Here is a 25,856-nt window from a genome sequence, read left to right as displayed (position 1 = left end):
CCAGCAGCGTAGCGCTTTGTTGTGAGACGTCACCTTCGGGGCTGAGCAGAGGTGACGCCCGACAACAAACCGCGCGCCCTTGGCTACCGCAGAAACACGAATCCGTTGTTCAAATTGAGCTACGATTTTTCCTTTCGAGATATCCATAAATTTATGCCAAAAATCGCGAAAAAATGGGGATAACTCGGTCATTTTTGCAGATAGATAAATTTTTCTTTCGGTTCAATTTTAATCAATATTATTATTATTGTGTATCATGTTAGGATCGAGTACCTGCAGTGCAGTGCACTCGGCCACCGCTTTATTTGTGGCATCAAAAATATCTGGATTTTTCTGACAATTTCCCGGCATCACTCGAAGCGATTTAGGTAGATTCATCCTACGCACAAGAAGGTATTTTTTATGGGGTAGAGAACGTCGAAGGTTTTCATCTATAGTTTTTATTTTATCCCACCTCTCACCTTTACACTACACACACCTATATGTGCTCGTCACATTTAAAAATCCACACGGATTCTAACTTTCCGTTCTCCTTTTTTTCCCGATAAGAAAGTGAACGAGAAAGGAAAGTGCGAAAGGACATTATATCTAAAGTTTAGGAAAAACAGGGTAATATAGATAAAGGAAGAAGGGAAGTTTTGTTTTCATTTTTGTTCCTTTTTTTAGTTTCTTTTTTTTTGCAGCTTAAGGAGGTCACAAATAAGCTGAGCTCTGCATACCCATAATACGTATGCGAGGGGTGAGTTTTATATTGTTGCAGGTTTTGAGTGAAAAGTCTCACATGATGTATCCCTAGGAGTAAAAGCTTTCCTCACACGTGTTAAAATTATTCCGAGTTTCACCAAAATAATATGATAATATTATACGTACTTTATTCATAAATGTACGTATATACGGATTATGATGAGGTGGTACCGGATTGGAGAGCGAAATGGTGAAGAGAAAAAAAAGATGAGAAAAAAAAAAAAAAATAGGTAAACGAATAAAACGATACGAATGTGAGCCTGAAAATATAAATGAAACTAAGCAAATACGTGTTTGCGTGTTGCGGAATTTTATTATCCCCTTGGCGGAGAGAAACAAAAAATAAAAAATAAAAAAACAGAAAAAGAAGACACCCATGCATTTAAAGTCGTGATAAAAAAATGAAAAAAAAAAAAAACAGAAGAATTTAGTGGATCATTTTTTGGAGCGAGGGGAAGCTGCATATTTATGTTTATGGAAAAGCTGAGGTGTGAAGAAAACGCGAACGTGTAAGTATGAAAGAGAAAGTGAAAAAAAAAAGAACAGGATAAAAAGCGGGGCCTTGTACAGCTTTTTTTTTGTCGTTCGATCACATTTTTTGTTTTTTTTTTTTTTGCTCTTCAATTCTTGTAGCAAGGGATGAAATAAGGGTCGCACGTTCATCAGGAATGATAAAACTTTTTTGCAGCTGGACTACAAGGAATGTTGGGAATTTTCTTTATTAATCTTATATCGCGCGTATATTGTCTACCTGCAGCTGATCAACGCAATCAGAGACGCGAAGGAACTTTTTCGTAGAAGAAAAGCCTACGGTGGAAAAAAGAGAAGAAAACCGAGGGATCAGTATTAATACCGATATGAGCAATATAACCAACTTATAGCGTAGTTAGAAAACTGACGATATGATACGTCTCGGAAAATTTCTCACTCTACCCGTGTATACGGTAATTCTGAAGGCGTTGCCGAAATTCACGATTCACGAACCGAATAGTAATCGGGAATATTATGACATCAGCCTTGCCTTGCTCGAATGTTAAGAGGACATCTCCGAGTAAGATAAAGAATATTTCGTCGTGTTGTCTGAACGCGCATAAAATTCAGTGACGAAGATATAGAAATGAGGTTGGTACGGTAAGTTGTTAGAAACAGATATAATTTCGTAACGTTAGAGAATGAGAAAGGATAGAGGGGAAGAGAAGGATAGGGAGTTTGAAAACGAACGAAACGACGTGCAATGCTGTTGCTACCGGTGCCGCTGCCGCCGCTGGACTTCTTGGCGAAACTTTAGCTCCGCGCGCGATATCGGAGAAAGCAAATAAATTTATGGCCAAAGTTAAAAGCATTGCAAGCTCAGCATATAACGTACAAATACATGTATACGTACTTATATAGTTATACACGACACTGGTTATATTTTCATTTTATTTTATTTCCACGTCTCGCCTCACATTTATCTAGGTCTAGTTCGCCTATATTACTCGTAGTAATATAGTTCATTTGTTCATATTCTTAGGTGTTGCAATTTAAGTTTGTTTTTGTTTTTCCCCTCTTATATTACCTCACTCGATATCATCCCTTTTTGTTTTTCAGGTTTTTTGATAATTTTCTGTCCCCATAATATTTTTCATAGACATATACATACCTATACCTATATTGCCTGGCACGGTGGACGGTAAATGGGGTTATTTACGGTGCCATGCGCCGCGATGTCCATGGCCAGTAGCTTCTGCAGAAATCGCTATCCGCGGTTCAACGAGTTCATTTTTTTTTTATTTTATTCGTTTATTTTTATTTTTCGTCGTCAGTTTAATTGACCGCGATATAACCGCGACGGCGGTCCGCATTCAACCAACTATAACCTACCCCTCTAGGTTTCGTCCTGAAAATGTAGAAAAAAAAACTCAGCGGAAAAAAAAGTAGAGAAAAATGAAGGACGCGAGGAAAGCTCGGTCCGTGAATCGAATGCGCGAGGCGATGGAAAAACTATTTTAGTTCGCTTCATTTTCATTCCCAGCTCATTATTCAAACCTTTTTCTCGCTTTTCTTTTTTCACGGCAAAAAATCTCCGTTGGACCACCTTTTCCGTATTGAAATATTTTTTCGGGACTTGCTTCCCAATGCGGGAAATGAATTTTGGTTTTTACAGATTTTCGTTATACATATCACCGGACAACGAAATTATCCTCAGGAAAAAAGCTCGCGCGTCATGCTCCTTTGGCTGAACGACGAAAAATGATCGAACGCGCAGATGAGAAATAAACAAAATTCTCGAACTTGTTGATGACTGACGAATTCAGTTGGACTCGTGGTATTTTTTAATACATAAAAAAACTGAAGTGGTTTGAGTTATAGCGAAACTCGTACAGGGGTGGCCGCTATTTTCGACAAAATTTGCGGTTTTACGCTCTGCATTTAATTCGTATGGATGACACCGCTACGGTAATTCACGCGGGGATAAGAGCAGCGAAAAAAAAAAAAACAAAACTCGATATGGGGATAAAAAAAAACATTATCAACGCGAGATAGGGTAGTTGACAAAGCTGCGAAAGTTCCGAAAAATAAAGTACCCAACTAATTTATTTTTATTCGGGTAATCAGTTTAATCTAAATTTTACCTGCAAAAGCTTTGTAAAACTTTTTCCCCCCTTTATTTCCTGTTTCCAAATTCGACCGGAGAATCGATCGAAAAAATCTATTACAGTTATCGTAAAAAGAAGCGGATGACGTGGTACGATTTTATCAACGTTGCGTCAATGACCGAACGTTATATTCACTTTTTTCCATACTCGGTTTATATTCCTGTGGGAATCGTCCGCGTAGCGTTGTAGATTTCGCTTCATTCCGACGTAGTAATTTATCGCGTGTGTATATATATAGTTGTTGGAATCTTTGTGTTTGCATTGCTCTTGTTTCCAGCGGGCGCAGGAGCTTTTTCGAGTACCGCCGCGTATACGCTGTATTTGAGGAGAGAAGAAGAAGAAGAAGAGATGGATGGAAAATAGGAAGAGGAAGTAGAAAAAAGTACGTACATATTACTATCGTGATGCAAAAGCAGCGCGACGCGGACGTCTGGAGTGCAGTCAGGAGTCAAAAATAACGACTTGGGGTCGCATCGCTAACTCTGGTTTACAGGTTGACTCAAAAGTGATGCATGGCGGATCGTGACCGTAGATTTTCTCAGAAAATTCGAGGACGGAGTTCTCTCAACGAAACTCGATGAACGAATAAATTAACGAGAACGCGAAAAGACATAATTTCAATTTATCGCGGCGATCTTGAGATTCCAAGGTTCCTGCTGTGAATGACCATTCGTCCTAATTTTTGAATCAGTTATTTCGAAATTTCCCAACTTTTCTACGCCGCTTTCGAACGATTCTGTATAAAGTTGGAGGGTTGAAATACGTGCGCATCCCTGTACAGGGTCACGCGATGTGGTCAAAATCTCATGGGAGATTCCCTCGTATATTCAGCACTACAGAATAAACAGGAGCACTACCAGTTGCACGTGACACTCTCTCGAGGAGTTCCGCGATGGTATAATTATATTTGTTTAGTCATAGTTTTCATTTAGAATTCAAATTTTGTTTCTCACATTTGTGTAATGAAATTTTCAAAACCGGTGATTTTAGTTTTTGGGAAAAATTCGAGAGGTGTTTGTTTCTGGATATTTTATCAATTTTCTACGGTTCATCAGACTCGCAATTGCACAAAAATGAAGATACTTCTCGGCCAAATACAGCGAGTTAATATAATTAACCGTCGGTACAACATTGGCGAAATAGTCTATGTTTGACTTTTTCTACAAATATTTTACTTCGTCGTTTTGATTGCAGGTGAAATATCTACGTTCGGGTAGCGTATAATAATTATACATGACCGATAGAGTTCGGCAAACTGGTGTAATTCTTCGCTAATTAAAAACATTCAATCAATTTCCTTTCGAAATTAAATTAAGTTCGCTATTTCGAACTCACAATCAAACTTGATTCCATGCCCACTCGGTATGAAGGCTGAAAAATAAAATTGCTGACGTTTCGCAAGAAAACAAAGCAAACAGAAAAAAAAAAGAATATTCGTAAACCTGTAAAGTCGAGAGCGAAAAATTGAAAGAAAAAATAAATAGAAGCGAAAAAAATCGTATAATTGCATCGCGGTTTTCGAGCTTCGAACTCAGGGACTTCTCCTATAGCTGAGCGATAATATGCGAAAAGAGCGAAGCAAGCTACGCGTTTAAAAGGAAATCTCGAACTATTACTTTTTATTGCGAACGAGCAGCTCGTCCGGCCCCTCCCCCGACCTCCAACCTTCTAACTTTACGATGCACTTGCGAGCTAATTAAGCTCTCGATTACGCCCTGATGCCTTGCTAGCTGATTCGCTTTGTTGCGAGAAATTCCGGCGAACTCGTACAGAAAATAGACTACTTGTTTCGAACGATTTAATTTTTATAGTATGTTTCGTTACACCGATCTAACGTGCGTCTATAAATTATACGCGCGGTACATTTTTTTTTTTTATTTTTTTCTACCTTTCATCTCGTCCATCCTGGGAAAAAATCACAAACTGCGAATTGATGATAACGGATGGATAAAATTTGTGAAAAGAAGGATGAGGAAGTTTTTTTTTTTTTTTTTTAGTTCATTTATTTTTTGTCGGAACGTATTATTGTACGTATACAGGTGTGATGAAACCGAACGTAGGTATAAACGGCCCCGTGTGTAACACGCCGTGCTGCTGCAGATATTGAAAGTCGTTGGGACGATGCGAAAGCGAATCTGAAGTAACCGGGGAAGAGCGACGTGGATTTATTGAATGCGGGAGAGACGTTGATTACCGCGAATAACAAAGACGATTAATTAAACTTTGTTTCGTAAGGGGTATTTATCACTGAACCGTTTATCATTAAGGCTGAAGGCACGGCGTATATGAATCTCTCTGTGTACGTGTATACCTGTACACAATTAATACGGCGAAGTACACTAAATGATTTATTAACCCTCACGCTGTAACCTCCGAATCGTCCGTTAATGGACTCGTGTAGTTCGAAAAATTTTTATAGAAAAATGCCTCATTGTGGCTATATCGCTATAAATTGTACGAACGCCTCACGAGAAGAACAAATGGGTAATCTGTGAAAGCTTCGATAGGATTCACTCCCGGTCTGATCGCCACCGTCTGATTTCAAAAATGAAAATTGTATTTTTTTTTTCTTCATGTTTTCGGATCTTCGTTACTTTCCAGGAGGTATACACGTACACGCCACCGTGACCGGATTCCCGTTTTTGCCCTTCTGGTTCTGAGCCCTCGACGCGTATAAATATATAAAATTTTCTACCGCAGAGGTGTCGGATATGCTAGATAATTTCACCATTCGACGCAGACGAAGACGATATCTGGCAGATTGCCTGTAAGAGCGTATGAAAAAAGCTTGGAAGCTTCTACGTCCTCCCCTTTTCTTCTCTATCCTTTTCCCTTTGCCGTGCAAGTTGAAAGCTCGAAGCTATACGTAAAAGCTCCGAGGGTGCGGGAAAAGCTTCAAGCTCGATCAGCGTTGAAAAGTAGTAGGTTCAATTTAAAGGCGCCTCATCTTGCGGACTTTAAAGCTTTCCAGCTACGGTGGATGTAATAACGCGGCAAGATGTTGTTGCGAAGCACTGCTGCGTACGGCGGAAGTTCGCTCCTCGGCTGCCGTAGAAGGGGGGGAGGGGGAGGGGGGGGGGGCTGCCGGGGAGGGAAACACGTCAGAGAGAGGTGAAAGGGCGTCACGGAATTCTACTTCGTGACGTAATTAGACAACCCCGCTCCCGCTACCTGTGTCGCTTCTTTTTTCCAGCAGCAACCGGGAGAGATGAGAAACGGGGCGGAAAAACAAGAAAAAAGGAGACGAGCTTGCAGAAGAGGAAGATGCAGCGTACCACAGAGATTGAAATTGTGCAACCGTTGAAAAACGATATAAATCTATAAGAAGACAAGAAGTGAAAAAAGCTCCCTCGCTCACCTCCATCTGTATTTCTTTGGGCTTTAATTTCTTCGCTCTCTCCGTTCCGAGGAATCGAGCTTTATTTTTCTTCTCATCTATTTAGTCATTGTTTTTATTATTTTATTTTATTTTATTTTTTTATTTTCGTTTGGTATCGTCCGCCACCTTGTCACCTCCGTAATCCGGAAATAATAGTGACGATAAAAACGGTTTTGGTGACTTCATCTCGAGGAGTTTTTTTTCACCACTTTGTAGATTAGAAAGCTCGAGTTATTTTAAATTGCTATAACGCGTCTGAAAATTCGGCTTAAACTGAATGAAAATATTCAGGGAAATAACGATACGTCATTACGGAATTCTCGGGGGGGAATCTCGACGGAGAATAGAATAAATGAAAGCCGACAATGAGATGGATTGTCGGGGTTCTTATTTTTCTTTGAAAGCTTAAGGAGCAACTTGTGAGGCGGAAAGTTCGAAAGGTTTTAGAGTGAATTTCCGGACGGAGCGTGGGGTGTGTTCATATAATTGTCATTAATGTTGTACGTAATTTCAGTTCGATAAAACGAAGTGGAAGTTTGTTCGTTCAACAAAAATCTCTTATTTCCCCTCCGAACTCGCAAAGTTTATAATAATAGCTTCAATATTAGTTGAATTTCAGAAGTAAGTAGCCGATATACCGCGATCGTCGTATATATATATATATGAAAAATTCATCAACGTTGATGCGGGGAAAATTAATTTATGTGCAAGTTAGATATCGTTGAGAAATCCAATAAGCCCTAAGTATCACCAGCTTGCAGAGCTTTCCTATACTTGCACCTATTTGTACACATAATCCTCCTATTAATCAGATTACACACAATCTAATTAATGAACATCGGGATAAAAGTTGCTACCTGCAGCAGCGCACAGGTTCATTAAAAAGAACTGGGCCAACAGGTATAAGGTATACACCCTCGTAACCACAAAGCTACGTCTTACATAGCAAAGAATCGAGGGGGAGAAAAAAAACAAAAAAAAAAAAAAAAAAAAAAAAAAGGGAAAACATAATTAAGCGATATTGTTGTTACGCGGAACGTTACGGTATTAACGATCATCTAGACTACGTTCATTTTCCCAAGGCTATAAAAACCAAAAGGAACAGAAAAAAAAAAAAAAAAAAAACCGACAAGAACTTTGTTATAGGTTTCAGGTTGAGTATAATAACAATTGTATCGGGTGATCTGATATCGTTGTTGAGAAGGGAAGATATAAATTATTCAATTCGAAAATATGTGGTCCGAAGGTTCGTCGTGATAAGGTGATTGAAACATTTTTCTTTTTTTTTCTTGCAAATGATAAGATCTCTATGCAATACTCGGTATTCCCGGAGTGAGGTGTTATTCGGAACAACATTACGGGTTATATCGCCTAAGCAGGAGGTTAAATCGTAGTTTGCATTCGCGACGGGGTTTAGGAAATATAGTATAGTGGAATGCAAGAGGGATATGTACGTGTATAGGGTGGAGTAGAGGATTGCGGTCGAACGAGATATGTATTTACACGTACGTGCCCAGGGATAGTTTGGCGATTAGCTAATTGGCTGTGCAAGCCAGAACCGAATGCGGTTTAAAATGAGAGGGAATGGAAGCGGGGGAGGAACCGCTGCACAGGATGACGGAGAACTGCAGCAGTGTTTCGCAATTCCACGTTAGACTATCTCCGACCCGACCCTGTATCCGTTTCTATCTCATTTCCTCCGTGGCGCAAATCGTTCCTACTTCACTTATGGGTCAAGTTTCACGCGTTCCATACCTCAAAGCAGCGCGCGGTTATTGCAGGCTGCGTGTACGGTTTCCAAGTGATTGACTGGCAAGTCTATCCCTAGTGAAGTTAATTATCATCAACCTCCGTACGAAACGGGCGCAACGTACGTACGTACCGCGTGCTCGTGCACAGCTATACGAACACGTATACCTGTATAACAGGAACTTCGTTGAGTAAGAAACTCGAGAAACCGTTCGTGCCTCATTTCCGGTTAAACTTCTTTTGATATCGCATTTAATATTTCGCTCGATTCGTCTCTGGAAAATTTCGGGATTCGTTGGCCGCGTGGGAATCGAGCAGCGTCGTTGATTCAAAATAACGTTAACCGATCCAGGGACGAAGGAGGACCTCGCCCGCTCGGTAGAACGAACCAAATCGCATCGATCCGATCAGCGAACAATTAATGAACCAATAAATGAGCTGCCCCGGAATAATCTCGGCAATAATTCCTCGTTATTTACGTTTATCGTATCGCCATAATTCGTGACTTGAGTATCACGTGAGTCACGTATACATAAATCTATACATATGTACCGGTGTGAAAAATGTACGCGTACGCAGGTACAACGGATACGTACCCGTACACTTGTAATATCATACGTTGCGCATAGGCTACGCGTGAATATTTATAACAATATTATCGGATTAAGCGAACAAACCAACCTTGCGAACGCCGTTGTTACGGCTATTGCGACGAATACGTATGTACAAATACGGGATGAATATATTTCAACCTTTGCCTTACGCCATCGCGTCTCTCGCTCCTTTTTCCGTGGACTTTACAAGTTTCGTCGTCGCTCGATTGAAATTATAACCACCCACCCCCCCCCCTCGAGCGAACAACGTTTAACGAACGATATGTGAAATTGGATTAAGGGTGAAAAAAAATGTTTACCTATATTTTCCAATCAAATATTTATTCTGACAATTTTATCGGAATCATCCGCGTACAGATCGAATCGCGCGAACGAGAGAAAATTGAAATAAAACGAAAAGAATAACGAAACGTTCGATCCAACTATTATTCGAAGATAAACAGAGGATAAAAATTCTTTTCAACATGGACACCGCCAAGGGGGAAAAGCTGAAGGAAATTCGAGTCGACCCTTTTTTTTCGGGTATAATATTAGGTCCTTTTTTTCCCTCCGACGAAGCAGCGACGTTGCATTAGCTGCCGCACTGACGCATTAGGATTAATTTTTTGACGAGGTTGAAAAAGTAAAAAAAAATCATACATCAAACATAGGAATATACCTCGTGAATATACATTACAGGTACCGAGGGGTGGAGAGAAATTTGCTTCGACTTTTACGTGGGATATCGCCTGCATTTTAACCCCGTCGAAGATGGGGTCGGTAATAAATATGGCGTGACGGTAGGCAATTGCAGTTAAACTCGCGGCAAACAGGGATGGGGAAAATGGGGGGGAGGGGTGAGAAAATAGGAGGGTGGTTTTGGTTCGAGCATATTTTTTTGGGGGGGGGGGGGGGCAGAGGGATTACGGGTGGCGGACGATAATTGGTTTAACCAAAGGGAAACTTGTTCGATTATTATGCGTTCTATGAGGGTTCAAACACATCGCGTGTAAGGGTAGTTGGGTAGTTAATCATAGAAAAAAAAAAAGAGAGAAAATGTGAAGGTGATTTTTTCCAAAACCCCCGCGTACGAGTTCGGACCTCGTCGTCTCTGTTGGATTTTTTTTATTTCTTAGTTTTTTTGCATTTCGCAAATATGCGGCGGGGTAAGATTTCGGAAATTATTTACAACGACGCGTGTACCACCCCCGTTTCCTATTTCATCATTTTTCCATTCGATTTAGAAAATGGGGATATAATACTACCCTTATATCTTCCTACGATGGGGGAAAAAAAGAAACGACCACCGCGAAACGGAAGTTCCTTTCTATTCAGCCGCTACTATTCCTGTCTAATAATATATAACGGAAAAGATAAAATTCGTCCAACGGAAATACGAGGGAAACGCTGTACCTTTTGTACGGGTGTATAGAAACGATGATAGCTGCCTACGAAATTATACGAATATAAAAGAAAAAAAAAATAAATAAATAATTGACAATGAATTGGAATCAATTTCAAAGACAGAGGGGAAAAAAAGGAAGAATTGATTCCACGGGAGGAAAAACAAGAAGAAAGTTTTTTTCTCGCGTGATAAGCGCATTGTGTTGCGTTTCAGTTTGCGGTATCGTATCTCAATAATGGTGGTTTGAAAACTGGCAATGTTTTATTGTTTCTCTTTTTTTTTTTGTTGGTTTTTGGTTTTTTATTCTTTGTTCGAGAGGCGGGCAAGGCAGGTATCTATGCCACGAGATAAGAGGATCACGTCCGTTACGAAGAAGAGAGTAACAAAAAAAAAAAAAAAAGAAAAGAAAAAGAAAGAATAACTAAATAAGTAAAAAATAAAAACGTTATCAGTTTTCCGTGAGTATGAGCGACGCGACGCGTGCGATCCGGTGGTGGTCAGCTTTCGCAATTTCAACGACCCGACGACATTCCGTCACCCTCATACTTTTCCGGTACGACGATACGTGTGGATCACGAGAATGCGAGGCGAGAAAAATGAAGAAACAAAAAAAAAAAAATTATTACGCCACGGGTATTCGCTTTAATAGTTTTCAAATCTTCTACCGTGCACGGTGCGGTGGCCGAGTATTCGCATACATGTATGTATGAGAGGACAAATTGTAGGTGTCCTCTCGGTGTTACCGTGAAAAGTAAGGATTTGGAATTTTATTGTTACAGCCGGAAGTGGTAAGATGGTAGAAAAATCTGACAAGGAAATGCAATTTTATGTTTAATAGGTCACTCGGAATTTCTTATTTCTTTGTGCTATGTACGACACATGTATGTATGTATACATATACATACGCACACACAGGCGTACATATGTACTAAATTATATGGGTACATCGTGCCGAAGGTAATGCTCGGACCAAGTGGGTTTGCAAGTACCGTAGCAAAACGATAAAACCGCGAATTCATACGATTCAAAAAGTTTAACAGACTACACGTGACTGACTCGGTTTAATGAGAGTTTGAAGCTGGAAAGGACGGCGTGCGGGGGTGAAAAATGACGCGCGGTTTCTTCGCGTTTCTAAACTCGGATATCATTCTCATTCATTTTTAGTTTATCGCACGTAAACCACCATGTGAACAATACGTGGATACGCGTACCTACCGCGACGTTTGAAAATCGCGAAACGACGAGCGCGTCGCTCCATTAAAAATCGGTTAATGTAATGCGAATGATGAAAGAAAACAAAAGAAAATTAATACATATATGTACGACGTATATCACCGGTAGAAATAGGCGAACGAATACAACACATATCGCGCCGGTAGCTGCAGCTGTTAAAATTTTTATTGTACCGTAAAACTGTCGAGTAGGTATAGGAAAGCCGCGAAGTAGGGACGTACCGTATAGCTGGACTAGGTACCTACCTACCTACCTTACGCGGTATCCCATGGCAAATTTGTAACCGAAGAGCAAAAAGGTATTTTTCACATTTTACGAGGGTACTATGTGTGCAACGCTGGAGCTAAAAAGCGCAGAATTATATAGCGACCGGGTTTATTAGGTGGCGTGGTCATGTGATGAAATAGATTAGGGAGTGTGTGACGGTACTTATTGTACGTATGTGTGGGTTTATACCGCCTTTTCAGATGAATATAACAACGTTGAATTGCTGCAGATGTAGGAGTGCTCGAACGAGAAAAAAAAAATTAATCAAATTATGGTTAGCAAAATGTCGCGGGGAACTCCTACGATGAAATTTCAAAATTAATCCAGCGATGAATTACACCGGTGATAAAAAAAAAAAAAAAAAACCAACGTTATCGTTGCTTTTCAACGCGTTTCGATTCGTCGAGGACCACGTCGGAACGAAGTAACTAATTTGTTGTTTTTTCACGTTCGAGTTGCGTCGATAAACTAATTTCACGAATCGTCGATCGATCCGAATCTCCGACCGACTGGTGGTATTCAAACATTTGGTCACCGACGTTTTTCAACATGCGATCTATCAAACGGTGCGCCAGTCGAATTGTTCTCCATTTCCTAGCGTTCGAACGTTTGAAGAATGAAAAAAAAAACGAACGAACGAACGAACGTATTTTTCAGACAGTTTAATCGGTTGGATGGGAATTCATACATCGGGTCACCGGAGAGCCCCACGTGGAATACGTTGGATTTGGAAATAAGATTGACCGTCCAATTTCAGGGGTGCAAAATTTTCGGGTCCGGATCTACACGGCGAGAAGTGGAAACAAGTTTCTCGGAAATGGGAAGCTCCAGGGATCCCCGGTTGGCGCGGTGCGGGGATCAGCGGTAACCTGATAGGTAAAAGGCGCGGAGGCGGTAGCTAGTATCGAAATTCGGCGTGTGCTGCAGGAGGCTTGAATAAATAGCAGATCCAAGGAAAGTGTCAAATTCAGCTGTTCGCGCTTTATTTAAATTCTGAGAGGTTCGGGAGACGGGGGAGGATATGAAGGCGGAGGGTATGACGTCAGACCCCCAGAAGTAACTCGTCTTAAATCGATCAATGACACGGAGTTACTTGATCGTCCTCGGAAAAAAATATCACCGCACATACACGAGCTCTCGTACCTCCACCTGATATAGAAGCTCCATCTCCACAGGGTTCTTCCGTTGCTCCGACTTTATTTATTCTTTCATTTTTTCCAAATCATTCTCTGCATCAGGTGTACTGAAAATTTTCGCGATATTTGAAGTCAAAATAAAATGGAAAATTTATGATTTTTTTCGAAAACCATTTTTCAAGTTTTTCTCGCCAATAGTTTACCGGACTTCTAACCATCCCGTTATGCGGACGCGCGTTCTTTTTGTCCATGTTTGTACGTTCGTTCTCGCGTTTTTCATCCCCTTCCCATCAACGGGTTTCGTGACCGACTTTGAGTTTACTTTATTCCCATTTTACGCGGGTGTGTACTCCCCAATTTTTCTGGTACGAAACCACACCGTCAAATTGGGCTCCGAACGTATACCGCGTTTGATATGACATCGGGTGGTGTATTTTTGTCTCCTTTATTTTTCTTTCGTCCCTTTCTTTTGTCGATAGGAGAACGAGGTGAAACTTTGTTTCATATTTGCCGTGTTTGTTCGCACAGTACGTAAGTATATATACACATGATATGTACATTTCTCTACGTAATACGCATTCTTATATGGCTGCATATACATATATACATATATACGAAAGTGTATAACACACAATTGCAAACACCGCAAAAATATCTATACAACGTCAAATATCTGCTTCTTGTGTTGCTGCAAAACTTTTCCTTTTTTCCTTTTTTCATTTTTTCCTTTTTTCATTTTCCTTTTATTTGCTGTTCAACATATGCAGGAGAAAACAACCACCCGTGCAAACTGAGATAAAACTTTTTCGCGCACGTAAAAATATCACGGACCATAGTTCGCGGGGGCTTCTTCTTTCACCCCGCCAGAAACTGAAAAATATTCATCATATTCCCGAAATTCATGGACACGACGTTATCAGATGATTAGAAAAATTGACTACGAGCTTTTCAAACGACTGATAATAAGCCTTCCTCGACCGATGAAGAAAACTGCGGAATCGAGCTTTGAAACTTTGATGAAAAAAAAAAGGATCATACCTTCCCGTTGGCTATTTTCAAAATCTGAGTAGTTCATGTGACGAGAGATTGATTTCAAGGGATGAAAATTCTTCCCACCTAACCATCGCTATGCGGAAGATCTCCGTAAACCATGGATAAGCAATGATTTTGGAGATGAAATGTTTTTTTACTATAGGTTCTTTCGTTCGCATTTTTTTTTTTTTTTTTTTCTAATTTTTTTCTTACATAAATCTCTGGCGTTCCCGCAAACTTCGATCGTCGCGCACTTACAACGTCAGACTTTGAAAGTATTTCTAGGAACGCAAAGGGGAAAAATTATGCAAATGTAATTACAGTTAAGTAAAGGGATTGCTAAGGGAATCAAAATATTTGCCGAGAGGTACGTTCGTTCGTTCGTTCGTTCGTTCCTTCCTTCCATAGCTTTTCATTCGGCCTACCGGAAATACCCCAAGAGAAAGGAAGCTTTAACTACCCCCGCCAGTCGCGCGACCTGGGCTCTACGGAGGGGAATTCGTATCGATTCACCCCGAGTAATCGTTGTACTAATTTCGTTAGAAGGGGGATAAGATATCATCTTATCAGCCGCATAACTTATCTCTCATTGTATAACTTCATACCGTAATTGGTGGGAATTATATTATTGCCGCCAGAAAACGGGTATTCAACCCTCAATAACATAACAGTATATATCGCCCTCGAATTATCATTGATAACCATTTTTTTTTTCTTTTTTCTTCCTCTTCTCGGTTCTTTCCCTCGTTTCGTAGATCGCTATTCATTCGATCTCACTCGACAATCGTCCGAAGTTGGCGCGTGACGTGAGCGCGGGAAGATTATGTAATATTTCTTTTTGTGTTACAATTTTGGAATTTCAACGCAACTCGATCTCGGATGAGTGATAAAAATGACGCTCGAAGATGATCGAACGATGGAACATCATCATTCGCGTAAAGGAACGAAGGAATGAAAGAGATGACGAGCGTTGCGAATAATTCGCACGAACTCGGAATGATAGAAACGGTGATTTTTGTTCTCATAAACTCACCGACGACACTGAGGTGTACGAAGTGGCTCATATGCGGCGTCGTTGACACTTGACACTCGTATATTCCACTGTCGCGATGTTGAGGATATTTTATCTGCAACGTCCAGTCGTCGGTCGGAGCCTGGTGAATCGCTCTGAAACGTTGGTCGCTCGTATACGTGTAACGACCGACGGTCAGCAAGTGGATGTCCCTGTGACGGACCCACGAAACCTGCAACGTCATCTGAAAGATGAAAGAAAAATTACATCAATCCGATCTCAATCGGGATGAATTATTTTTGGTGATATCACACCACGGAATATTCGGTTAGAATGGGCACTTTTTTGTGCTGCACTCTATTCGATTTTTTTTTTTTTTTATTTTCATCGTCGGAAGGATCGACATCCCATTCTCTGATTCCGTCAGTTTTCCTCACCTTAATCCTGGAAACGAATTTTTAATTTTCCGATCGATCGGAGATGAGAAAAAATTATTCGGAGTTACGTCGTACTAGGCCACTTTCCTGACAAGTTTTATCCGCGCGCATAACTCGCAGTTCAAAAAATTCCTCGTATACCGCATCTTTATTTTCTCCGCTAGAATCACGGGGCAAATAGTTCACATACCTCGTGTGTCGTTAACCAGATAACCCGGCTAGAAATTTAATGCAAAACTATTAATCGCCGGGACTCGGCGTACATATTCCATTGTTCAAAAGCGGTTTCTCTGGCCTGCGCACTCTGCTGTTATACGCGTCCGCATTACCTTATCTATATACGGTTAATAGGACTACTTTGCATATTATCTCAAACTCGGAGCCTCGCGCCTAGCGTATCCGAGCCATGAGGAAACTGGGAACCGGAGACGATCACCTGGACGAGAGGGAGGGAGAAAGACAGCTGATTGCGAGTAGAGGCGGAAAACGGGGAACCAAACTTTCCCCACCCTCCCTCTCGGGGTGGTGGTAATTAGACCGACTAGAGTTGCGACGTGTAAACATACTCGCACTTTGTACCCCGTGGAAGTAACCTGCGTTATAACAGGTTCTGTACAGAGGTGGAGAAACTCTACCGCCTCCATTTTTCACCCTTTATTACCGCAACTTTTGCTATTTCTTCTCCACTTGTGAAGAAAACAGAAAAACATCTTTCTCTCAAAACAACCCGAGGATCGTTGAAAAATGCACGTTGATGATATTCCGACGTGGGTTGATATATCGTCGGAGAAAGAATTTAGCGGCATATCGTCTGATTAATTTCAGAGTCCGGTGTGTCCGAATAGCACGAGAACAGTTGCGACGCTTTTAGCCTACGGTATAGCACGGTTCGCCCATATTGCATGAGGGTATCAACCTTGCGATTGAATTGCTCGCGGAATTAAACCTAGAGAATTAGATATTTGATACGGAGACACGACGTTACGCGTAGTTTGTAGGCGGTTACCTCTCTGAATAAATCATCATTATACCGGAACTCCCTCGTCTATTATTGGAGGTAATCCATGAATAATGAAGGTGTACGAAACCAGCGATAGTTACGCCAAAGAGGTAGGTTTAAAAAACGTTCCGGTCTAATGGAACCGAAAAAAGAATATCGGAGACAAAGGGGGCACGTCGACTACGTCAACGGACATTTCTACGATCTCACTGGAATACACGTTATATGCACAGCGGGTGTGCGAGTATTTTTAAAAAACACCGGATAACGATCGAGATAACATTTATTATTCGGATCGGAAAACTTTATCGTAACCGAACAAAGTTTACCAAATACAACGTATGAACTGGTACCTACGGAACACTCGACTACTATAATATTCAGCAATTAAATCGTTCTAAGTCGCAAAATTACAATCGAACAATATTTGTCAACTGAAGATAACAAGGAGGGGGGAAAAATGAGACAATTGAAGAGAATTTCACTCTCAATCAGCCATAAGACAGGATCGGCCGTATTTCTTCACGTCAAAAAATTACCGTTGTTCCGTCAGTGAACGATCAAATGATCCTGAAAGAATTTTGAAATAATAAGCGCTCGAGAAATTCATTGATGGTTAACGAGCGTTACTTTTTTCATCCGTCGTTGGTCTAAATCGGGAATAAAATGGATAAATCATACCTATTACCGCGGTAGAAGATAATACCGATAACGAGTCAAATTATGCAATAAAGAAAAGCAAAAAAAAATAAATAAACATTTTGACGTCCCGGCGATAACTGACGAAGATGAATATTATAAAAGAAGAACCATCGAAGGACGAAAAAGTCTTTCGGTAATATTGAATAAAAAAAAGCTCTTTGATTCAGAATTTTTTTTCATTCATTTTATGAATTTTTGCCAGGGATATCGAAGGATCGTCGATGTTGTGCAAAGTTAATCAAATTTGGAAGAAGAAAGTTTAGAAAAAAAAACCAACCAAATAGATAAAAACGGTTTCTCTGACATCGGTACGGGGGAGGGGAGAAAAAAACTCCGAGTCGGAGGGTAAAGAAAAATTTGAAAGCCGAGAAAATTGTGGTGTGAATTTCATCGCGTGATCGTATTCCCGGTTGATTGTACTCACGTAATAATACGTGAGAAACTGCGGAGTTACGTAGATGATATTATACGTAAGTACAAGCGTGTCTATATATTTATCTGAAATACCGTACGTGTAATACCTGAACACGTATGCGATATTCTGGCAGCTGAAATTTGCTTGCTTCGTAACCGTGCATGTATACCTATACGCGTATGTTGTACTTTACAGGACACGGAAGCTCGTGACGTTGTTAAGCACAGCTTATAAGCGAAATGCCGGTACCTGTCGCCTGTCACGTCTGTCGTCTCTATACACGTGCACATTTGTCGTGTCGGTAATACCGGAAGGTGGGGAGAAAGCGACAAAAAAAACACACAATTTCGACGCTACGAGCTAGAGCTTTTTTACGAATCAGAAAAAAAAAAAAACAAGAAGAGAAAAAAGAGGAATCCAGTTTCGATTTCTCTGTTTCGTCCATTTATTTAAAACTCGAAATCCCCGCGGAGGCGAGTGTTCGCCATTACAGCGAAGCTGAAAGTGAGCTGGAGTATACGGAAGCCCGGAGTATGTATATATATGTATATCTGTGTGTATAATTTTGTACATACTGTATTTTGAGAAATAAGTGCCCCCGTTTAGAATTTTTGATGAGCCGCCGCCGCCGAACGTTCCAGAAATACTAAATGACCTTTTTCCTGCGAGAACCACTTGCCCAAAAACAATTGCCTAGAAGAATAAGACGCTGGAGTGAAAGAGGAAGGAAAATTAAGGAAAAAGGTTGAGAAATTGAGTGGGTGAACCCAGGAAGAAGTAAGAAGAAATTTTTTATTCTTCTCACAGCGGTCGGCAGTCCTCGTTACCGAATTGCCTGCGCGCAATTACCTGGGATAAATAAGTACATAGTTGAACGAGATGATTTCGGAGAAAATTTCACCAAAAATAGGATGAACGAGGGACTTGCGAAGGAAACGAACGGTTTTTTATTTTTCATTTTATTTTACTTTTTTACTCCCCGATTCGTCGAGAACAATTATTTCACCTTTTTTTGCAAAAAATTAGGTCGAACTGGTGGAACTATACGGTTGTTCGAAAATAATTTTCAAACGTCTATAAATTTCACACCGTCGTTAAAATTCTGACGAAATTTTAGTCGAATGTTTATTCGCGCGTAGAAAAAAACAAAAAACCGAGGAAAAGGAACCGCCGTTGCATCTGCTCGGGTATCTTTCCTTTTTTTTTTTCTTCATCTTCTTCTTCTTCTTCTTCTTCTGAAATCCCGCAATCCGGACGTGAACCCGGAACGGAGCGACGTGCGTAGAATGTAGTGTGTGTTTTGTAAAGCTCCGAGCTGAATTACCTCCCTGCCGGTGCTTTTACTCGCTTCTGCACTTCCCGACTATACGCCATGTCTGAAACTACGCCTACGACCGTACAGTTATCCACGAGTATCTCGCTTATAGTAGTTGTTTTCACAGTTAGAGGTGCGCTAAAGGGTGGTTTTCTACGTGTGTACATAATACATATTGTACGTGTACACAACATATGAAACGTATAATAATACGTACACCTATGCTAAGTACACCCCATCTAGACAGCATGAAAAAGCAACACCCGGTAAACTTGAGCCTTTTGTAAATGTGATTACGTAATTAACTCGGCAAGTTGTTCCACGATGTTACGGTAGTTTGTCGGAGCTGACGTTGACGACTGGACTATTTAAATTCGCGTTATCCTCGGCTTTTGAAAAAATCGAGAAAAACGAAATCGGATTTTCCCGACTGAATTCCGGGATACAGGTATCCATTTTTAACGTATCAATAAAGGTCTCGTGAACGAGTTTTCGGACGTAGTTTCGAGTTTTTTAACAACTATCGACCAACTTTATCCCTCGGCTCGGTCATCTCTCCGTAGATCCTGTCAATCCTCCGACGTCGGAGCGGCCCTAAAGGTCAGCGGGAGTATTTTTCTTCCCGAGGGATTCCGCGGGCAATCTCTCATTTCCCCCACCACCTCGACTTTCATCCCTCATTCGTTTCCTCGCTCATGTCATCCCTCTATATCCCGTTGCACTTTCTCGGATTATGACCGAAGGAGACAGGGAATCAATTTTCCATTTTCCCATAACTTGACGAACAATAATCCCAGAGGATGAGGAAAAATTGAACTTTCATAGACGCGAATCGGACCGATTCTCGCTTCAAAATCGTCGTTGGAAATTATTTCGTGATACTTCCGTATCGAAATTCGGGTCCAGGGTCGAATTATCGGGAGGTTCTAGACACGCGTCGGATAGTCCATTACAACCTCGAGGGATTCGGCGAGATTTGTCATCGGCTTGTTCGACACAGTAATAGCTTCGGAGGGTGTAGAATGTTGAGCGTCTGCAGCCGGTTGTCGGGGTCGCGCAGGATCAGAAGCATCAGGTGTAGTTTGAGATCCAAAAACCAGAGAGGCGAACCCGTACGGTGTAACTACCGCCAATTACACCGACTACCAGGGTCTTTGATAGGCTTCCAAAATCACCGATATTATGGCGATCCTGGACCGCGGTGACGGAACACAGGAGCTCCCATAGTTGAAAGCTCTAATTACCCCGCGTGTGTAGGTGTTCAATGACGAGAACCGATGGATTCGAAGCATCCCCGGCTAACCGAAAGTCACGATTTGACAAAAGAGGAATAAAGGACGTTTTCCGGTTGCCGCGGACCTTGGTTAATGAGTGCTCATTCGTTTCAAGGAAATCTTCGAAATCCTCCGAAATTGATTTCAAAAAATCGAAAAATCGAATGATCAATAAACTCGTCGTCCTCTCCGATCGTTTTTCGGATAGGATATCCTCGGAAAATTCTCGGAAAATGTCTCATACGGTATTGAAATTTACCCAATCTGTTCATTTTCATCATTTATACTCACGTATTCCACACTCTCAAACGACCCTCGAGTGATATGCGTGTCGCGAATCACAACAACGATACGACTCAATTAGCAACGACGCTCTGCAACGACCTGCCCGAGGCTCACAACTTGCCTTGTCGTCTCAATTTACAGATTCGAAATGCCGTATAACGAATAAAACATGAAATATGAAAGGTGGACGCACACGACAGAAAAACCGATGACGTCTCCGCAGATTTTCCATATTTTCATTACGAATAACGATCCTTTTTCCCGACTCGTCTCCGGCCTCGAATTTTTTTATTTCATCTCCATAATTTTTCGGCACGTGCTCGGTAACACCAACCAATCAGTGTGGAGATGTTGAGACACAAGTTAAGAACTTCCGTCGTCTCGTCTAATTTCGTCGAACAAATGTTTATCGTCAAATAATAAGCGGGATTTCAATTGCGAACGATTCTGCAATTATTGCTAAGCGAAAGCAGACGTTCTCTAATCGATTGTTCGATTCTTGTTTTTCACTCTTTACTTTTTACTTTAAACTTTTTTTGCCTCGTTTCAATTCGGTTTGGACGAAAACGTTCTATTTCTCGTTAACTCGAGTGTTTGTCTACCTGCACCCACCCTACCTAGGTAAATGGGGTTCTTGATGCCACGTCTCTACCTTCTCCGGCGCTCCTGCACACGTCACTAAATGTCCTTTTAGTTTTCCGACGGGATTTTGTTTGCAAGGGATTTCAGCTATCCAACGAGTGTGTAATTGATACCCGGCTGCTGCACTTCGCTATTTGATTTCTGTGAATGGAACCTACAGCTATCTCATACGAGCGATTCGAGAACCGAACGAATCGAGTGTACACACGTCTCTGAAATAGTACAGTGATCTAGGATCTCGGTCGGAATTTCGCTATACGAATGAAAACCGGTTATCGGTAGAAAAATTCATTATTCAAACCTCGTCGGGTATTCCTACGGGTGTCAAAGGGTGGAAGTTTTCATTTAAACAAAAACTTTCGACTCCTCGCACCGTTTCGATTGTGTTTAGTTTTTGAAATTTAGTTTCCGGCTGAAGCTGTTTTTCGATTTTCCGCTAACCAGTTTCAGCCCTAACGCATGCGTCCCTTTCTTTGACTCAAAGGTTTCGGCTGATTAGGAATTCAAATCGTAATCCTGTAGCAGGGAATGTGATTTCGTTGGAATGAATATATCCACGTTGAATCTCTACGAAACGACATGAGGCACCCCCAAGAGATGAGGGATTTGTAAATGAACTAGAAATATCCACCCTCTCCGAGCCTCCGTAACCTCAGCGTATACATACATATACGTATGTATACATACGTAGAATATCAAATTCATTCCGTTCGAAGCTGCACACATATGTACGCGCAGTCATATGCGTGAATAGACAGATTCACGGGTGCGATTCCACCTCGATCCGATTCTATTTCGCAAGTATTTTCGCCCGTATGTATATGCCTTGACTTTTTACCGAAACTCCGTATTCGATTCACCTCGATATTCGACCGAGTCGTTGAAAATGAATAGAAAATTAATCAAGAACAATGAAGAGAAGAACGCAATTCGAAGAAGGCGACGAAGTTCTAAGACTTCGGCAAGACACAAGGCGCGTTTGATTTCATATTCGATTTCGGGCGGGGAGTTTTTCCAAGTTTTTGGTTTGGTGCGACTTATTCATTTGATAATCTTGCGGCTACAACTGGGAGATTAACTCCCGGAAGTCTTACGAACCGAATGAAGAGGATGAAGTTTTAGGTAGGGGAAAGAAGAGCAGCTGAGAGAAGCTGTTGCACAACTATGTATGTGTGGATAGTGGGAGTAGAAACAGCAGCAACGGCAGCGGCATCAGTAGCTGTAGGTAGCAGCAGAAGGCACATAAATTGTTTGCTCGCGGTATAATTGAAGAGAACGTTGATAAACTGTTGCTAGTTTCGTTTGCTTTGAGTGCTACTTGTTGAAGTACCACCCGCCTCTTTCCCCCTTTCTTCCTTCTCCTACTTTTCCGCCTTCCATCCCCTCCCCCCCCCTCCTCCCCGGAACCCGCCATTTCTCCATTATCCGGCAGGGTTTTGTGCCGTTCTTCACTACCGGCATATAAACGCTTTCTCTATCCCCACCAACGTCTGGTGAAAGATGCCGTTCTTTTTCTGTTAGACTAAACTTGCAGGGGGTTGGAAAGAAATTTCTTTTACACCTCCCCCCTCCCCCGCCCCCCCGGATTCGAACTATTCCAACTGTAGCACCACGAGCACCGGCAGCTTCGTAATTTCAAGCTATAAAAAAAAAAGTAGAAAAAAAAAAAAACTAGAAAAAGCATCCCCATTGTTATCGTCATACTTCCGCACAAGAGGGTAGCGTACCGGCGTTTGAATTCGGAGAGGAAGGGGATGAAAGTTAGTTTTGGAGGTGACAAAAATTCATCTTTCAACTGCAGGATATTAGCCGTGATCACCTTCGTCATTATTATTATAATACTTCTTTGTGGGCATTCTATTTGCGAAATAGTATGGAAGTTTTGATCGTCCCGTGAAAAAGTTTAACTTTGAGGCGAGGAGCTTTTTGTATTTCACACCGCTTCGTCGACACGGTGTGCTGCTCAATGAGTTAAATCTTTCAAACTTAAGAACAGTTTTGAAGGTGTATTTTTCACCGATGTTTTTAGCAACAAAAAGGTTTTCAAACATTTCCGACGAAAGGTATACGGAAATTCTTTTGCAACTCGCCGTCTTTGTGAAAACCAAGTGACCCGTGATGTTTTTTGCATCGGCAATCGCCCGAAAAAATTCTCGACGTCGACGAATGATTTTTCGAAAAATCATTCCAGAGCTTCGAAGCGTCGCAAAATTTTTCGCGATAGCGAATCTATTGGGGACTCAATTTAGCGACGTTCGTGCTCGAAAATAGTAGGAGGCTCAACGGTGCAGGTCGAGTTGGCACGGAATGCCCCACGTATAATAAATGTAAGGGCGTCTATAGGGCATGTATACTTTATGAAAACAGCAGCAGCTGCTGGTAGTAGGATAATATAATACGCTCGGAAAATTACAGAAGTGTACTTTAAGCCTCGCACTGCAGGTTAGACGAGAATTTAAACCGACCCGTTTTTCTAACCGTCAGTTTTTTAAATCTTAAATGTTCCAAACACGAATTTTCAGAGATCAAGAGCGTATCCTACCGCGGCCCGGTTTTATCCTCGAATTACGCGAAGCCCTGAAAATGAACCCTGAAAAAAAAATATAAATGAAAATAAAGATAATTTTTTCATTGCTGGATAAATTAATTACGGTTGATTTTCGAATTAAGAAAGACACGGTGCGTCTCATCTCGTGTTTTTTTTATTTTTTTTTTTTTTTGCTCGTCTCGAAAAACCTAAACGAACTAATTACGAAAAATAGCCTCTTTTTTTTATTTCGTACTCACCTAACGTCGTTACCAAGTTACACCTAAATGAAATCGCACGTCGATTATTACTCAATAAAAATTTTGTAATTTCATTATAAAACATACAACGCGGGTTTATCAATATCAATTAGTTTTCGTATCGTAGCGTAAAAAAGACGATGAAATTTATCTCGAAAATTAGCCGTCGTCAGTTTTCTCGCGAGTACATCAACTTTCCGATAACTTATTTTGCGTCGATGATTCGATATCTTTGTTGAAGATTATTCTGTGTGATTATTTTGTTTTTTTTTCCAGATATTTTCAATATTTCTCGCGTCAATTTGACGGATACAACGTCTGTACGCGGAACACGGTGTTTAATCTCCGTAGGCGCAGAGTGTAATTATGATGAATGGATTTTAATTTGTCCCATTCGCCGTGCGTTATCTCCCGCTCGACTTATAAATATTTTCATGTTTCACGTAAAATATACGCCATGCTTCCCGAACCCTGTTGGATCGTATAACGCCGTTTTATTAAGTAAATTTCAATTTAACGTGCCTCAGGGGTTTCTGAAATGAATAAAAAGCGACCGTAGCTTTTATAATACATCTCGTACACGCGGATGATGACTGTGTACGGGTGGGAGAAATTAAGAGGGGAAGAAAGCTCCGTGGCAAAAATATTGAACGGATTCACCGAAAGGCGAATAAAAGGAAATCAAAATCGTGGACGCCACGCTCATGTACTTTCGAATGTACATACGTACGTAACTACCATTCATCGACAATTGTAAAAACGCTAATATTCTCTCTACCATAAAACTGGATTCTCCCCTCGCGCACTGGCTAAAATGAAGCTTACGTTCTCGATCAAGCTTCCCGAAAGCTCGTTCGTTTTGCGAAATTCCTTTGGTCGTGCGAGTTCGCTATCTCCGCAAGTCACCTGCAATCGTGCGATGTCTGGAATATGAAAAAGCTCTGATAGCAAAAAAAAAGAAAAAAAAAAAAGAAATCTCCAAAAGCTCAACGACCTATGCCGCGATGATTAAGATCGGGATATTCCTCCGAGCAAAAATCAAAATGAAGCACGGATTAGAAAATCGTAAAAAAAAAGAGGAAACTCTGGAAGCCCATCATGGGGGTTTATTAAAGCTCCAAGCTACAAGACTTTGCGAAGCTCTGTGCTCTTTCATTTGTAGTACGTACGTAGAGCTATAGATACGGGGTGGGCGAAGGGAGGGAGGGAGGGGGGAGGGGGGAGGTATACGCTCACATTTCCGGCATCAGAGGCTCGATGGCGTGGGATGAAAAAGAAGTAAATAAAAAGCTCGGCTTAGATTTATATCTTTTTGGATTTTAGTACGGCGTAGTACACGTAGGGTATAGCTACGGCAAAAGCTGCCTTTAGGATTAAATAACCGCGTCACTTCTGAATGCTGCAGCTTGCTGGAATATCTGGGTCATTCGCGTTTCGGTCTTCCCGGAGGTATATTATTTATTCATTTCCACGTATATGTACGTATACATATATATTTATATATACATACGTACGTATATATTTATAATGTACCACGAGTGTATAATCAACAAATTCTTAGGTACAGAGTCATATAATCTATACGTCCGTGCGTATGTGTGTGTGTACGTGTAATTCGAAAAATAACGCTAAGCGTTTCGTTTGAAACGAACTCGCTTCAGTACGGGAGCAGTCGAGCGGTTCTTGAGAGATGCTCGCGAAACGCAGCGAACGGTATACGAGAGTGAGAACTACCGCTGGCGCTGCCGGTTTCTCGTTTCACCTCTCGTCTCACTCGGAGAAAGCAAAAGTCGGAAATATCGTACCCACG

At 41.1% G+C, this 25,856-nt stretch overlaps 1 protein-coding gene across 3 annotated transcripts in view; it reads right to left on the bottom strand.

The window, feature by feature from the left end:
• LOC105687818 overlaps positions 1 to 25,856 on the bottom strand; it is a 234,995-nt gene that overhangs the window by 42,402 nt on the left and 166,737 nt on the right. For all 3 annotated transcript variants that reach the window (XM_012403717.3, XM_048651488.1, XM_048651487.1), the window contains one exon: positions 15,211 to 15,433. In XM_012403717.3, the coding sequence (XP_012259140.1) occupies positions 15,211 to 15,433 (223 nt within the window). The remainder of the gene's footprint in view (positions 1 to 15,210; positions 15,434 to 25,856) is intronic.

The sequence above is a fragment of the Athalia rosae genome, chromosome 2 (assembly GCF_917208135.1).
Source record: "Athalia rosae chromosome 2, iyAthRosa1.1, whole genome shotgun sequence".
In the NCBI taxonomy this organism is placed as follows: Eukaryota; Metazoa; Arthropoda; class Insecta; order Hymenoptera; family Athaliidae; genus Athalia; species Athalia rosae.
The sequence above is the reverse complement of the archived record's forward strand: the minus strand, read 5'-3'. Positions and strand labels throughout refer to the sequence as shown.